The following is a 16,843-nucleotide window of genomic DNA, read 5'->3' as shown; positions in this document are numbered from 1 at the left end:
AGGTGAGGTGGATACTCGGGCACTCCTCCAGGTTCTCCTTGATGTCCTCAGCTGAGCCATTCCCTCTGCGTTGGCAGGTCATACCTTTCATCACTCCAAGGTCAAGAATTTTTTCCCATATGTGTTCCTCCGCCCCCTCCAGAGCCTCCTTTTTTTCCTTTGTGTTTTCCCCAGAGCCCGTCAGCCTTCTGGGCAATGCTCTCAGGGCGGCACCTACGAGCATGAGCAGGAGGGGAATGGGAACTGGCCGCACTGCGGGCAAATGGTGTCTTGCTGGGATGCGACCCTATCTGGTCCTCACATCACACCTATGGGGCAGGAATCATTTATCCATTTCATAGGCAAGGAAACCAACTGCCAAGAGATAAAATTCATTTACCCAAAATACAACATTCTAGGTGATGAAGCCACGATTTGAATCCAAGACCTTCAGAATCAAGCCCACTACACAACTGTTTGCCCTCTGCCTCTCTAAATGAACCTTTCTGTGCATAACACAGAAAGTGTTATGCACACTCCTATCATAACAATAGGAGTCACAGAAGAAAAAACTGATAATCTTGGCTACATAAAAAAGATTTCTGGCCTGGACATGGTGGCTTACACCTATAATCCTAGCACTTTGGGAGGTCAAGGTTGGAGGATCACTTGAGCCTAGGAGTTCGAGACCAGCCTGGGCAACATGGCAAGACCTCCATCTCTACAAAAAAAAAAAAAATTTTATTTTTTATTTTTTGAGACAGAGTCTCGCTGTGACGCCCAGGCTGGAGTACAGTGGCGCAATCTTGGCTCACTGTAACCTCTGCCTCCCAGGTTCAAGCGATTCTCCTGCCTCAGCCTCCTGAGCACCTGGGATTATAGGCACCCACCACCACACCTGGCTAATTTTTGTACTTTTAGTAGAGACGGGGTTTCACCATATTGGCCAGGCTGGTCTTGAACTCCTGACTTCAAGCGATGAAGTCAGGCTCAAGCGAGAGGATTGCTTGAGCCTGGGAGGTCAAGGCTGCATTGAGCCATATTTGCACCACTGCACTCCAGCCTGGGCAACAGAGTGAGACCCTGTCTCAAAAAAAAAAAAGAAAGAAGGAAAGAAGAAAGAGAAAGAAAGAAAGAAAGGAAGGAAGGAAGGAAGGAAGGAAGGAAGGAAGAAAGAAAGAAAGAAAGAAAGAAAGAAAGAAAGAAAGAAAGAAAGAAAGAAAGAAAGAAAGAAAAAAGCAAACTCAATGTCATTCATAAGAGAAACGCATACTAAAACTACAGCAAAATTCCAATTTTTTAACTCTAATATTGGCAAAGATAAAAATGTTTTATAACACATTGTGTTGGCACGGGTGTAGGGAAATAGATACTCATACACCGCTGGTGGCAGTGCCCTCTGTGGGAGGCAATTTGGCAAACTGGATGTTTTAGGAGTCACTCCATTTTATCCTTTGTCATGCAATGGTCAGGAGATTTTCTATCACCTTAACATATAATGCAGAAGCCCTTTGATGTGCCCATTCTACTTTCAGGAATTGTCCTACATATAAAATCGCATGTACACATAAAGACATATAAACAAGCAAACTCATTGCAGCCTTGTAACTGCCAAAGGCTGGAAAGCACTGAAATCCAGAGAAGCCTGGTTAAATAAATTATGGTGCACTGGGATCCTATACATAGAGATACTATGCAGTGTTGAAAATAAAGAGACAGCTCGGCGGGGTGCAGTGGCTCACGCCTATAATCCCAACACTTTGGGAGGCTGAGGCGGATGGATCGCCTGAGGTCAGGAGTTCAAGACCAGCCTGGCCAACGTGGTGAAACCCCATCTCTACTAAAAATGCAAACAATTAGCTGGGCATGGTAGCAGACGCTGGTAATCCCAGCTACTCGGGAGGCTGAGGTAGGAGAATTGTTTGAACCCAGGAGACGGAGGTTGCAGTGAGCCAAGATTATGCCACTGCACTCCAGCCTGGGCGACAGAGCGAGACTCCATCTCAAATAAATAAATTAAATAAATAAATAAATAAATAAATAATAAATAAGGAGACAGCTCTACAATACAATTGTCTCTAAGATATAGTATGTAATGAAGGCAAAAAATGTGTAGCAGTGTGAGGTCTGCCATTGGTGTAAAAATACAGAATATGAGCAAACGTGTTTATCCCTGCATAATCCTCCTCTGGGAGGGCATGAAGAACTTCGTTGTCTTCGGGAACATAACTGGGGTAAGGACAGGGAAGGAAGCTTCCTTTTAATGTCTTTTGAGTATTTTACCCATGTGCCTATATTATCTACTCCAATTAATAATTAAAAATAAAGTATTTGGGCCTTGGATACAAACTTAATACAAATAATACCTCTAGGGAGGAAGGAAGAAAAAGTAAAGCGTGAACTCCTTGGGGAGGGCTGATTCTTCCCTGTGATCTAGACTAAACACAGTGTGTAATGCACAAAGCAGGTTCCTAAAAAACAGTTGTTGAATGAATTATTGGCTCTAATAAAATTGTGCTTCTGTTTTGTCTTCTAGTCCCAAAGCTAATTTCTATTGATTGATTGCCCTGGAGACCTTTGGAGACTGGCTGGATGGCCCTTCCCACCGCCAGGGACAGCAGGGTCAAGAGAGACGGCAGAGCATACCGCACAGGTACGAAGGGAGAGGGCTGTGCGCCCTTCTTGGCGTCCTTGGGAGGAGCCACGCAGCCAGGCAGGTTGAGGCCGATGTGGTAATGGACCTGAATGAGCAGGGCCAGGAGCAGCTGGGGGTAGATGCGCCTCACACGGCCCATGCAGCTGTTGACGGACAGGAGCTCGCACAGGCCGCTGGCTGCCTACGGGGCAGAGGGGAGGCTGCTGGGATGTCGTGGTCCATCTTTCCAGCACTCCTGGCTGGGCCCTGGACTGCCTCTCTGGGAGGTGGGATCTGGGTCTTTGCTGTCCTCTGGCCCAGCCTGGGGAAGCTCGGATTCCCCCCACCACAGCCCCAGACCTCTGGCTCTCTGGCTAGAGGCTGTGTCCCAGAGCAAGGACAACAGTCCACCCCTTAGTTTTGGTCCAGGGCTTTGATGTTTATGCAACCTTGGAAGAATCATGGTGGAAGAATCCCTTCTACCTCCTGAGAGGTAAAGAGTCTTGATCTTATTTTGCAGGTGAGGAGACAGACTCAGAGGGGTGAAGCTGCTAGTTCAAGGCCACCAGCCCCTTGGGGGCAGAGCTGGAACTTGAACCCAGGTTTTCTGATACCAACTATAGCGTGCTGTGCCTCTTCCTCATTCATAACACAGGCACACAGAAAGTAAGGGGCACCAGGCTGGCCTCTTCACCCCGGGCCATTAAACTAGGCTGTCCTCACTCCCATCCCCATGAGGCCAGCAGCCAAGAAAAACAACACCAGCTTTGAGCAAGAGCCTGGCTCAAGTGCCAGCTCTGCCCCCAAGGGCTGGTGACCTGGGGCAACCTCTCCACCTGCCAGTCCAGCTCTGGACCTGGCCTGGGCCCACCCTCATACTTGGCCCACCAAGTCCTCTCTAACTGGCAGGAGGGCAATACTAGTGGGTGGGGAGTGGATGATGGGCTGGTGTCACAAGACTCATGGCTCATTCTGGCTCTACCACTCCCTGGTGACTCTGGGCCTCAGATCTCTGAAAAGTGGAGTCACTGATCATCATCCGGCCAGCCCCACAGGAGTGTTAGAGCCTGAATGAGAGGGCGAAGGTAAGCATGCTTTATACATAAATGGTTTGAGCTGTGCCATTAGGATTCCATGCAGGCCAGGCACAGTGGCTCATGCCTGTAATCCCAGCACTTTGGGAGGTCAAGGCGGGCAAATCACTTGAGGTCAGGAGTTTGAGACCAGCCTGTCCAACATGGGGAAGCCCCATCTCTACTAAAAATACAAAAATTAGCCAGGTGTGGTGGCGGGTGCCTGTAGTCCCAGCTGCTTGGGAGGCTGAGGCATGAGAATCGCTGGAAACTGGGAGGTGGAGGGGTTGTGGTGAACCAAGATCGTACCACTGCACTCCAACAACCTGGGTGATAGAGCAAGACTCAGTCTCAAAAAAAAAAAAAAAAAAAAAAAAGGAAAAAACACTCCATGCATCTGGGCCAAGAGGAAAGTATTTAACTGCAAAGTGAAAGAAGCCCTGACACGTTTCCTTGGAGAAAAGTGACCTAACATGGGCTGGATGAGAACAATAAATGGCAGTTAATTTGCACTTTACAGCTTAAGAAGTTCTTCCACATACACTACCTCCCCTTTCTCAACAGGTCAGATAGACAATGCGGGAGTTATTATAGCCCGTTTTACAGACTTAAGCCCCAAGGCTAGAGAGGGGAAGGGATTGACCATGGTTATATAGTGAGGCAGTGGCAGGGCTAAGACAAGCCTCTTGGACTCAAAGCCCTTGCACTTTTTCAGCAGCCCAAAGCTAATGATTACATCCAAAGAACACAGTCTGTGGTGTAAGGGAAAGTCTCTAGTGATGTGCCATAGGGCTCTGCTTTCGGCTCTATCTTGCTCAAACGATTTATCAGTGCCATAAGATAAGAATGAATTCAGGCTGTTCCATGCTTAAACTATGCTTGCTGGACAAGAAGCACAAATGAGTGACTAGAGAATACGCTAACATACACCAGTTGTAGAAGAGGGTGAACGCCCATATTGCAAGGGAAGGAGTGCTGGTGCCTTATGCACAGAACTCAGTGCTGGAGGACAAAGGCAGAGAGATATGGGAGTGAAGCGTGGGATTTGGAAGCAGAAGATCTGCTGGGTTTGAGTCCTAGCACCACCATTGCTAGCTAGGTGACCTTGGGGGAGACATGGAATGTCTCTAAGCAGGAGCATCCTCCTCTGTAATGGGATACTACTACCCTCTCCTTCATCTACTGTATCTTTATTTACTTCCCTTCACCAGAATGTCTTGCTGCTGAATCCCCAGAACCTATAAGTGTGCTTGGCACATAGTATAGGAGGTGCTCACTAAATATTTGTTGAATAAATAAATCAGCTCAACAAAAACATTTTTGAGTGCTCACTATGCGCCAGGTGTATGCAAGGTGTTGGGGACATCGTGGTGAGCGCAGCAGGACAGCACTGTCTTCATGCATCTCACAGATTAACCAAAGGATCCCCTGCGGTGTTGTCAAATGACAACTGGTGTAAACTCTTTTCATACAAAGTATGTGAAGCAAAATATACTATGTGCAGATTTGACCAGGTCAGGGAGATCGGGGAGGGCTTCCCTAAGGAAGTGATACTGGAGTTGACAGCTGAAGGATGAGTAGAAGTTAGCTCGGTGGAGAGCACTCTAGGTAGAGGAAACAGCATGTGCAAAGGCCCTGTGACAAGATAGCGTGGCCGGATGAAGTTCTGACAAAGACTCATGAGGCTGGAGCAAAGCAAGCAAGAGGCCCATGGAGCGTGGGGAGGTCGGCCAGGGATGCAGGGCCTTCGCCACAGGTAGGAGCACTGTGTCACTCTCAGGGGCAATGCAAAACCATCAAGGGGGCTGAGAAGAGGAGATGTGCATTTCTCAAAGACCTTTTGGCTGCAGTACAGATTGGAGGGGCAGGAGCAGAATCAGGAAGGTGAACGGGGTATGGACCAGGGTATGGACTAACTGGCATGGACCAGAGTGGGGATAGAAGCAGAGAGAAATCTGTCTCTTCAACCCAGCCAGCTTCTTGAGTCAGAGCTGCCTTTCCCTCTGTGTTCCCAGGGTCAAGCTTGGAGTGTGGCAGCAAGAAGGGCTTAAACATTTTCTGTCACCTAAATGAATGAATGTGTTATCTCATATAATCTTCACAGCCGCCATATGAGAAAGATATTATTTCTATTCACATATGTAGAAACTGAGCCTCACAGAGGTGGAAGTGACTTACCTAGGCCACAAAATGGTAACGTAGGATTTTTTTAAAAAAATTAGAGAAGAGGTCTTGCTATAGTGCACAGGCTGGCCTCAAACTCCTAGCCTCAAGTGATCCTCTGCCTCCGTCTCCCAAAGTGCTGGGATTACAGGCATGTGCCACCATGCCCAGCCAGAACCAGGATTTAGACTGCCTGTGACTCCAAGTCACTCTTTTTCCCATATCCCAGGCTGCTGCTGTCACCATAGGTAACACTACTATTATTGTCCAGTGAACCACAAACAGGAGTCAGAGCCAGAGACCTGCCCAAGACCACACAACTAGCTACTGGCAGAGTGTGGTACTCAAGGCTGCGTGTGCTTAGCTCAGAGGAGGGAAGGAGAGAGGAAGGGCAGGACAGGCAGCAATAGGGGCTGGCCGACTGGGCGCTCACCGCCAGGGGCACGATGGAAGCCCGGCCCTCCTTGGTGACGGGCTTCTCCTTCAGGCTGCCCAGGAGCAGATCCAGGAGGTCTCGGACATCACAGCTGGGCTTGCACAGCATCAGCTGCCTCCACATCTCTGCTCCATTGCTGAGAGGTCAGGGATGGGGGCAATTAGTGGTGGCCAAGGCAGTGGGGCTCACCCAGCCTCCAAATGGCTTCGGGAGGGGGAAGGTAAGATGCCAGTGAAATGGCATCCAGGGGCACACCTGCAAGGAATAGTCCAGAAAACACTCCCAAAGAGTCAGGGGCTAGAAGGATGAGAAACCCTACTTCTTTGCTGGGCACAGTGGCTCACACCTGTAATCCCAGCACTTTGGGGGACCGAAGTGGGTGGATCACCCAAGGTCAGGAGTTCGAGACCAGCCTGGCCAACATGGTGAAACCCCGTCTCTACTAATAATACAAAAAAAATCGCTGGGTGCGGTGGCTCACGCCTGTAATCCCAGCACTTTGGGAGGCTGAGGCAGGCGGATCACGAGGTCAGGAGATCAAGACCATCCTGGCTAACATGGTGAAACCCCGTCTCTACTAAAAATACAAAAAATTAGCTGGGCGTGGTGGCGGGTGCCTGTAGTCCCAGCTACTCGGGAGGCTGAGGCAGGAGAACGGCGTGAACCCGGGAGGCAGAGCTTGCAGTGAGCCGAGATCACGCCACTGCACTCCAGCCTGGGCGACAGAGCGAGACCCTGTCTCAAAAAAAAAAAAAAAAAAAAAATTAGCTGGGCATGGTGGTGCATGCCTGTAATCACAGCTACTCGGGAGGCTGAGGCAGGAGAATCACTTGAACCCGGGAGGCAGAGGTTGCAGTGAACCAAGATCGTGCCAGTGCACCCCAGCCTGGGAGACAAGAGTGAAACTCCATCTTCAAAAAAAAGAAAGAAAGAAAGAAACCCTATTTCCCAGGTATCATGCCAAATGTTTTACGTTTTACATGCAATGTATTACTTTGGCAGATATTAGCTGAGCATTTACTGTACACCAGGCCCTAGGCAAATCTTGGGGAATACAGGCATGAACAAGAATTCAAGACACTCAAGATCACTGGATTCTCACAATAACCCTAAGGTGAGTGTTGTTATTCCCATTTTACAAATGAGGAATTGAGGCTCGGAGAGGTGAAATTACCAGTCCAAGATTGCACAGCTAATTAACTGCAGAGTCACGATGCGGCCAGGTCTGATGTCTTCAAAGCCTGTGCTCATTCCTCTAACCAAGGAGCAAGAATGGAGGCGGTTGAGCAGCCTGGGGCTAGGACCCTGCACTTGTCACATAATATCAGGGAGCCTCTGCTCCCATCCCTTAAAAGGCAGTATACCAGGCAAGGAAAAGCATCTGCACCCAACCAAACTCCTACCATGGGGTGTTGAAAGCACTGGCAGGCCAGTGTGCTAAAGGGTTAACAGAAACCTTTCCCCTTCTGCAAGAGAGTTTCAACCCTCCATTCACTTTCTAGCTCTGTTCCCCTGGAAACCTGATACAGTATGTCAACTATGTTGCTAGGCAACATTACTTATGGTAATAATGACTCCACTGGTAAATTGCATCTGGACTGGGAGGAACTATAAGTTAACTAAAAGAACTGATGGGGACACTATAGCATTGAGCTTCCCAGGATGCAGTGACCCTTGTAACTTGGTTTGTCCCTGTGGGGACCCTGGAAGCAAAGCCAAGATGCAAAAGATACTGGTCTCTGTGAGGCCTGTGCCATTTAAGCCAGGGCAGCTCCTACATCCACCCTATAGGTCTCCTTTCATCACACCTGAACTTTCACCTGGGAGACCCAACAGACCAGCTCCTAGACTCAGGGCCAAGACTAGGGTAAGGAAAGTGAGGCATCCAGGGTGCCAACTTTAAGGAAGGCCTCATTCTCAGGCTCACACAAGTGCAGACTTGGCACCCGAGACTATCTCCTTAAATGTTGTGCCCTGGGTGCCTCTGCCTGGCCTGCTGTGGGGGCTGCTGCAAGGACCCCCGCAAAGAGGAGCTCCTGACACTGCCCTGTCCTGTATCCTGAGTGACGGATGTCAGATGAGGCCCCCGGTAGTCTTGTGAGTCTGACTGCTTAGTGGACCCAAGAAAAAAAAAAACCCTGGTGGGGAGTACAGCCAGAAAGGGTTTAATTCTTCCAAGTGGGAGACTGGGATGTGCCAGCTGGGTCCTCACCATCCTGACTGATCTTGATTTCTATGAATGACACCAACTGTCCTTATTGGAGCACACCCCATTGGCACAGCTCTGCACAGTTCTTTGGCTCTCAAACAACCACCCGAAGGTGTGGATCACTCACTGCCTTGTTTTACTCATTCAAAGAAGGCATGGGAGCATTTCCTGGGCTGGGAGGCTGAGGCCAGACTGACCTCTCCTGCCCACGAGCTCACCATCTGACCACAGTCCCCTCTGCCCATCAGATCATGAGCTCCCTGAAGACAGTGAGCATGGAGCACCCTTCCGCACGGGCCCAGGCACTCAGCACCGCTGGCTGCATTACTCTGTCATGACTGCATTACTCTGTCACCTGGGGTGGGATTTCAGGGATCATTTCCTTCTTTTGCCTAAGGGGGAAAGAGAGGACAAATGGGCTACCCAAGAACCACAGAGCAGCTGGAGGCAGAGTCAGGACGGACACTCAGACCTCCTTTCAATGGCATTGTTAAAGAGCTCTGGGCTTACCCAGAGTTAGTTAGACCTGAGTTTAAGTCCTCCGTTCTATTGCTTGCTCAGTGAGTACCTAGGGCAAGAAACTTCCGTAAGCCTCGGTTTCCTCATCTGCAGAATGGGATTGTTGTGAGAATGAGAGACTATTGCAATGCTCGGCGCTGACAGCAGCAGCGCTCGGGAAGTGCTTAATGGTTGTCATAAACACCCCAGATAACAAAAGGGGGGCCATCTGGGAGGGCGAGGGGCTTATCTGGGCAGAAGGGGGTACCCAACCTGGGGTGGGGGATGCTTGAACCCTGTAAGATGCAATGGCTGGGAACTCCTTCACTTGGTACCTGTTCAGTGGGAGGGGGCACATGAGCAGGGCCACCACAACCTCGGTCATGAAGGAGCTGGCCAGGAGGGAGACGGGCAGCAGGGCCACCTGGCGGGCCCGAGGCTCCTGGATGTGGTTCAGCTGCCTGTAGATGCCGTGCATGATTTCTGGGATCTGAGGCACAGCCGGGCAGCCATGAGCGGGGGGACAACCCAGCGGAGAAGCCAAGAGAGGCACAGGGGCAGCAGGAAGGTGGGAGGAGAGGGGAGGGTGTGACAGGCTAGAGAACAGGGGAGAAGGCCCAAAGGAGAGAGAGGAAGAGGCAAGCAGAGTGTCTGCCCCTCCCTGGGAGTGAGCCAGTTTCTCTTTCCTATGCTCCCTATACCCCCTTCCACCGCCAAAACCACCTCTACCCACCACCAAGTCAGTTGAGCTCCTTCAGGGGTGGTAAGAGACAACCTTCAAGGTGGGAGCACCTAGAACTCAGCCACCAGCACCCCTTCCCTGCCCTGTGGTTTAGGGGGTTCTGGTATCCCCCACCCTGCCCACTGTCAGGCCGGCCAGTGATGAGCAGGCCATGGGGGTGCTCCCGAGCCCCAGCGACAGCTCAGTCCCTGCCCTCAGGAGGCCTTACCACCTCCGGCGCCCTGTGGCGGTACCACTCCAGCACCGAGCTGAGCATGACCTCCGAAGCCAGCTGCATCACCTCCCTGGAGTCCTTCCCTGGAGCCTCTGAGCTGCCTTTCAGCCCTTCCAGGGCTGCCAGCAGCAGGTCCTTTATCTGCTGGGGCCCCAGGAAGTCTCCAAATTCCTGAAACAAAGGTGCTGAGATCATGACACTGATGGGTAACCAGAGCTTTGAGCTTCGAGCTTTGTGCACAGAGGCACAAACACTGCCTGACGCCCACATGCAGAAGTCAGCAGGGAGGGCCAGGAATATTCAGTTAACAGATAAGTGTTGAACCTTTAGGGGAGGAGCTGCAAAAGTAGGAGCAACATGTCCCTGCACTCAGCACAGGGTGACATGCGTAAGGGAGAAGGAAGTCCATGCACTGTGGCACAGACTGGAGGAGGAGGGCACTCAGGACAGGCATGGGTGGCTGGGAAGGCATCCCGCAAAGCCTGGAAAGCTGGAAGGGAAGAAGGCTTTGGGGCCAGGTGGCACTGCCCCTCCTCACCCCCCACCCTCTGCTCCTGGATGGGCACAAGGCAGTCACCGCGATCACCCGCAGGATGTTCTGGCACGGGCTCACAGGGTTGTAGGGCCCCAGGAAATGCTTGTTGCTCTCATATAGCTCCTTCTTGTTCGTCTCTTCCTTATCTCTGGCTCCTGCAAGAAGAGAACCTTCTCAGTGAGGCCAGAACTCCCTATTTTTGTTAAACATACATGTAGGAAGTCCCTACATCATAAGGAACCAGCCTGATACGTTTTCACATAGTGAACAAACCATTGTAGCCGGCCCCCAAGTCAAGAAGCAGAACCTGAGCAGCACCCCAGAAGCCCCTCTTGTGCACCCCTTTCCATCAATAGCCCTTTCCCTGACCCTGGCTAAATACTATTCTAATTTCTCAACCCTTAGAGAGATGTCTTTGCTTTTGAACTTTAGATAAATGGACACATGTTATCCTTGATGTCTGTCTCCTTCCACTAAACATTATATGGTTGAGATTCATCCACACAGTTGCACCAGCATTAGTTCTTTCATTCATTCTCAGTGCTGTATAATTTCCCACAGTATGAAAGACTATGTTAGTTATCAGTTCTATTTTTGATAGGCATTTGGGTTATTGCCAGCTAGTAAGCATCGTGCTGCTAAGAACATTCTAGTGTGTCTTGGTGAGTATGTCTACACAGTTGTTAGTTGTATACCTAGAAATGGATTGCTGGGTCATAGTCTAAGCATAGGTTCAGCTACAGGAGATATTGCCAAACAGTTTTCTATGATGGGAAATCAACAGTGCCCTACTAACAGTGCACGAGAGTTCCCATCGCTCCACATCTTGCCAGCACACATCATTGTCTGTCTGTTTCATTTATGCCATTCTGGTGGATGTGTGGCAATACCTCTTTTAAATTGCAATCCCCTACCCCTGCTAGTACCAATCCTTATCTACTTTTCTTTAGTTTTTGTCATCATCTGACTTGCTATATGTGTTACTTGTTTATTTTGTTCACTATCTATCTCCCGACAACAAGAAGGTACTCTCACCAAAGGAGGATTATTTAATCTCTTTTCCCCACTCCTGTGTCCCCATGTCCTAGAATAGTACCCGGCACACAGTGGCTTCATATTTTCAGTTGAAGGGAGCACATTTCAGGTGCACTTCCTGAGCCCTTATTGCAGCCCACCTTGGGTCCTACCTGGATCTCTTCAAGGAATACAGGACTTGGGCACAAGAAAGGGCCACCAAGGCAGAGTGATCACATGGACCAAGTGTGTATGCTGTTTGTAAAGGAGAGGAGCTTGATACCTGCAGTCAGGCCGACTCAGGTTCAAATCCTAGCTGTGCTGCTTCCCATAGTCAGGGGGCCTGGACAGACCACTTCACTCATTGAGATTAAATCTTGAGAGTGGCCGTGTGCAGTGGCTCACACCTGTAGTCTCCTCACTTCGGGTTTTTTGTTTGTTTTTGTTTTTGTTTTGTTTTGTTTGTTTGTTTTGAGACACAGCCTCACTCTGTCACCCAGGCTGGAGTGCAGTGGTGTGATCTTGGCTCACTGCAACCTCCGCCTCCCGGGTTCAAGTGATTCTCCTGCCTCAGCCTCTCAAGTAATGGGGACTACAGGCAGGCGCCACCACACCTGGCTTATTTTTGTATTTTTAGTAGAGACAGGGTGTCACCTTGTTGGCCAGGCTGGTCTTGAACTCCTGACCTCAGCTGATCCACCCGCCTTGGCCTCCCAAAGTGCTGGAATTACAGGCGTGGGCCACCACACCCGGCCTGTAATCCCAGCACTTTGGAGGCCGAGGCAGATGGTTCACTTGCGCCCAGGAGTTTCAGATCAGCCTGGGCAACATGGAGAAACTCTGTCTCTACAAAAAATAAATTAGCGGCTGGGCACAGTGGCTCATGCCTGTAATCCTAACACTTTAGGAGGCCGAGGGATCATGAAGTCAGGAGTTTGACACCAGCCTGACCAACATGATGAAACCCCATCTCTATTAAAAATATAAAAATTAGCCAGGCACGGTAGTGCATGTCTGTAATCCCAGCTACTCAGGAGGCTGAGGCAGGAGAATCTCTTGAACCCGGGAGGTGGAGTTTGCAGTGAGCTGAGATCACACCACTGCACTCCAGCCTGGGCGACAAAGCAAGACTCCGGAAAAAAAAAAAAAAAGAAAAGAAAAATTAAATTAGCTGGGCCAGGCACAGTGGCTCACACCTGTAATCCCAGCACTTTGGGAGGCCAAGGCAGGCAGATCGCTTGAGATCAGGAGTTCGAGACCAGCCTAGCCAAAATGGCAAAACTCTGACTCTATTAAAAAACACAAAAATTAGCCACCTGTAGTCCCAGCTACTCAGGAGGCTGAGGCAGGAGAATCGCTTGAACCTGGGAGGCGGAGGTTGCAGTGAGCCAAGATCGTGCCACTGCACTCCAGCCTGGGCAACAGAGCTAGACTCCATCTCAAAAATAATAATAATAAATAAATAAGCTAGGCATGGTGGCACATGCCTGTAGTCCCAGCTACTCCGGAGGCTGAGGTGGGAGGATCACCTGAGCCCGGAAGGTTGAGGCTGCAATGAGCCATGATTGAGCCACTGCACTCCAGCCTGGATGACAGAGCAAGACTCTATCTCAAAAAATAAATAAATCTAAGAGTATGGTTCTTGCCTGCTAAAAAAAGAAAAAAATAAATAAAATCTAAGAGTATAAGTTTGGCCTAGGGTTGCCAAATAAAATACAGGATAACCAGTTAAATTTGAATTTCAGATAAACAAATCACTTTTAGTGAAAGTACATCTCAAATATACTAAAAATTATCCATCATTTACCTGAAATTCAAATTTTACTGGGTATCCTGTATTTTTTATTTGCTAAATCTGGCAACCCTAACTGGGTCTATGATTCCTACTCATTTTTCTTTCTTTCTTTCTTTTTTAAATGAGCTGCCTCGGGGGGGTGCGGTGGTGCACGCCTGTAATCCCAGCACTTTGGGAGGTCGAGGCGAGTGGATCACTTCAGCCCAGAAGTTCGAGACCAGCCTGGTCTTGAAACTCCAGTATTTTTTTTGTATTTTTGGTAGAGATGGCGAAACCCTATCTCTACCAAAAATACAAAAAAAATTTAGCCAGGCATGGTAGGGTGCTCCTGTAGTCCCAGTTACTCAGGAGGCTGATGTGGGAGGATTGCTTGAGCCTGAAAGATTGAGGCTGCAGTGAGCTGAGATCGTGCCACTGCACTTTAGCCTGGGCAACAGAGCAAGACTCTGTCTCAAAAAAAAAAAAAAAAAGGCAGCCTCCCGAGCCAGAATAGGTTCACAGAGGCTCCTATTCCTACCCCTAAAGCTGGTTATTAACATGGCTTATACCACCTTCACCCATCCTCCAGAGATGTGAGTGGCTCCTGGTCAACAGGGTAAATCTCCCAGGGACCAAATCTTTGTCCCAAATGCTAGAGATCAAGAAGAGTGAGGATACCAGATAAATCCCAAAAGCCTGAAGGGATAGGAAAAAGCGAACTATATGACAAGTGCCTATAATGTGTGGCACTGAGCTAGTACCTTTACATATGCTCTTACAAAATATCTCACTTAATCTTTCAAAAAGCATGAATTTAGGCTAGGCGTGGTGGCTCCTGCCTATAATCCCAGCACTTTAGGAGGCCGAGGCAGACAGGTCACTTGAGGTCAGGAGTTCGAGACCAGCCTGGCCAACATGGTGAAATCCCGTCTCTACTAAAAACATGAAAATTAGCTAGGTGTGGTGATGTGTGCCTGTAATCCCAGCTACTGGGGAGGCTGAGGCAGGAGAATCATTTGAACCCAGGTGGCAGAGATTGCAGTGAGCCAAGATTGTGCCACCTCACTCCAGCCTGGGCAACAGAGCCAGACTCTGTCAAAAAAAAAAAAAAAAAGCATGAATTATGAATCTGAGTATACCATTTTCACAGATGAGGAAATCTAGGCCTACACAAAGTGCTTGCCTGAGGTCACACCACTAAGCAGGGATAGAACCAGCTCTTATGCACAGGTCACTCTACCCCCAGAGCCAGGAGAGTTTAAACCACATGCCAAGGTCCCCTGGTTTAGGGGTTTAGGGCAGAGGAGCTAGGATGATGGAGAAAGGAAGGAGGCAAGTGACAGCTGATACTGTGCACCTCTAGGTACAATGCCTCCTGGATACCTGTGTCAGCCCATACCACATCACGAAGTGCTCCCTGAAGCTGAATCAAGGAAAGTTCTCCCAACTACAAGCTTTAGCTGCTCTGGATTCTAAGACAGAAGCTGTTCTTTGTTCATTCATTCAATAGATATTCACTAAGCACCCACCATGTGCCAAGCCCAGAGATGGCTCTTGGGAATACAGGGGTGACCAAGATACAGCCCTGCCCTTCCCTCATAGGATTATAGTCTCTAGTGGGGAAAACAGACAGGAAAACAAGGTATTAGGGGAATTATCCTTAGGTATACATAGTATTAAGGGAATATGAAAATGACAGTCACAAACTAAGCTTGGAAGGATGAGAAAAAGCAAGATTGCTTAAATCAAAATAGTTTTGTTTGTAGCCTTTGTCCCCTGGTTCTCTGGGGTCTTGGGCTTCACACCAGTTTCCACAGTCCCCATCTGACCCTGTGCTGGTTTCCCCCATCTCCCACCAGTGTCTTAATGCCAAGGCTCCAGCTGATTCTTTATTGAATCCAGACTGAGCAACAACTCAGAAGACTTCCTTTAGAAGCACTCCAATAGGACTTACGTTTTTGGAACTCCAGGATAGTGTAGAGGATGATGATGCCATCCAGAGCCTCACGGCCAATCTCCTCATCAGGATCCCCAATGCGAAGGATGAGTCTCCCCAGCAGAAGCCCCAGCGCCGGGAACCCCAAGGGCATCTGTTTGGATTGCAATCTTAGGGATTGAGTGTTATAGGTTCAATAATGCTATACATTAAACGGTGAACACAGGTGGATAGTCTGGCCCAGATAACACAGTCCTCTGAAGATGGCAAGAGCCACCTGGGAATCCCTGAAGAGAGGCACAGCCTCCTTCAGAAGTGGGAAGATTTTCCCTAAGAGAGTCCACCCCTCAGGGGCCACTCACAAATGAAGGCAGAGTTAGAAGCATGTGGTTCAACATAGAGACATTGCTGTTCACAGCCCGTGCTCGCTCATGGGCCTTCCCAGAGTTCATCCAAGGCCCCAGGGCCTGTGGGATCAAAAGCAAGACTCAGAACTACAGGTTAGATGCCAGCCCTTGCTGCTGGGTGGACAGGCCAGCCTTCACCCATCAGCAGGAAGCTTCCAGAGAGGGCATAAAGGTCACCACAGCCCTTCTCCTCTTCTTGGGGTTTAGGCAGAGATGGAGTTCAGAGTAGGACTGACAGACTATAGGGAAGAAGGAAGTCAATGAGGAGAGAGATGAAAGGTAAAGAGTCATGAAGACAGAAGAGAGATGCAGGGACAAGCATGGGAAGAGCACAGATATGGTGGCAGCTATAACCATGGGCAGCCATTTAGAGAGTGGGGGGATGGGGAGAGAGTGGGGAGAGGCAGGAGTCTGGGACAGGGCCTGTGAGACAGACACGGAGGCAGAACACTCGCACAAGATGACATCCTGAAGCCAAATCACTCCTGGGTCTGGCCTCCACCGCTCTTGTGCCAATTTCTCTCTTCCCTTCCACCCTTCCTCCCCTCCCTTCCTTGCGCCTCCCATCTCCGCACCTCCAAGATGCTCTTCAGCCCAGCAGCAGTGGGGTCCTCGATAAAGAGGGCTTTGAGCAGTGTCTGCAGGGCCTCCAGCGTCTGATGGTAAAGAGTCTGTGGACAGGAGGAGGACCAAGCCACTAAGGCACCTCTGGAGTAGACATCAGCCCCAGGCGGGCCCTGGTGCAGGTCAGGGGAGGAGGGGGAATTAGGACCCAGGAGAGCTGCTTTCTGGTCCCACCTCTGAGACTAACTTGATGTGTAATGTTGGGCAAATTACTTCCCTTCATGGGTTACAGTTTCCTTATCAACAAATTACTAATTATTATCTCTGCACTTTCTACCTTAAAGAGGGAGGAAGTGGAGATCCAGCATATACTGAGAATCTACCATGGACCAGGTGGCTACCTGGTGATTTGCCACCTTGTCCACAAATTGTTTTTCTCATTTTACAAATGAAGGGACAGGGACACTTATCCAAGATCACAGAACAAGAAATTTCAAGTCATCAGGAGCAAATGAGAGGATGGATGGAAAAATGCTCTGGAATCGCAAGAGCTGGATCAGTGAAAGAGCCAATCTTACCTTCACTATCTCCGAAGAATGCTCTGATTCTTTTCTGAATTGCTTCTCCTAGACCCAAATAGGTTTTCCAAGTTGCCCCTTAAGGA

General features: G+C 49.4%; 1 protein-coding gene across 5 annotated transcripts in view; it reads right to left on the bottom strand.

The window, feature by feature from the left end:
* The window catches only part of MROH7 (maestro heat like repeat family member 7), a 71,526-nt gene that overhangs the window by 21,126 nt on the left and 33,557 nt on the right, over window positions 1–16,843 (bottom strand). For 4 of the 5 annotated variants that reach the window (XM_058430612.1, XM_058430614.1, XM_058430613.1 and 1 more), the window contains exons 8-16: window positions 16,191–16,286; window positions 15,571–15,675; window positions 15,227–15,362; window positions 10,488–10,639; window positions 9,944–10,120; window positions 9,329–9,483; window positions 7,461–7,541; window positions 6,284–6,422; window positions 2,626–2,816 (exon numbers count right to left, since the gene is read on the bottom strand). In XM_058430612.1, the coding sequence (XP_058286595.1) occupies window positions 2,626–2,816; window positions 6,284–6,422; window positions 7,461–7,541; window positions 9,329–9,483; window positions 9,944–10,120; window positions 10,488–10,639; window positions 15,227–15,362; window positions 15,571–15,675; window positions 16,191–16,286 (1,232 nt within the window). The remainder of the gene's footprint in view (window positions 1–2,625; window positions 2,817–6,283; window positions 6,423–7,460; window positions 7,542–9,328; window positions 9,484–9,943; window positions 10,121–10,487; window positions 10,640–15,226; window positions 15,363–15,570; window positions 15,676–16,190; window positions 16,287–16,843) is intronic. The other variant, XM_032137680.2, reaches the window with a different exon arrangement.

Source organism: Hylobates moloch, unplaced genomic scaffold, assembly GCF_009828535.3.
Source record: "Hylobates moloch isolate HMO894 unplaced genomic scaffold, HMol_V3 SCAFFOLD_18, whole genome shotgun sequence".
In the NCBI taxonomy this organism is placed as follows: Eukaryota; Metazoa; Chordata; class Mammalia; order Primates; family Hylobatidae; genus Hylobates; species Hylobates moloch.
Note: the sequence above shows the minus strand (reverse complement) of the source record. Positions and strands in the feature narration are given on the sequence as shown.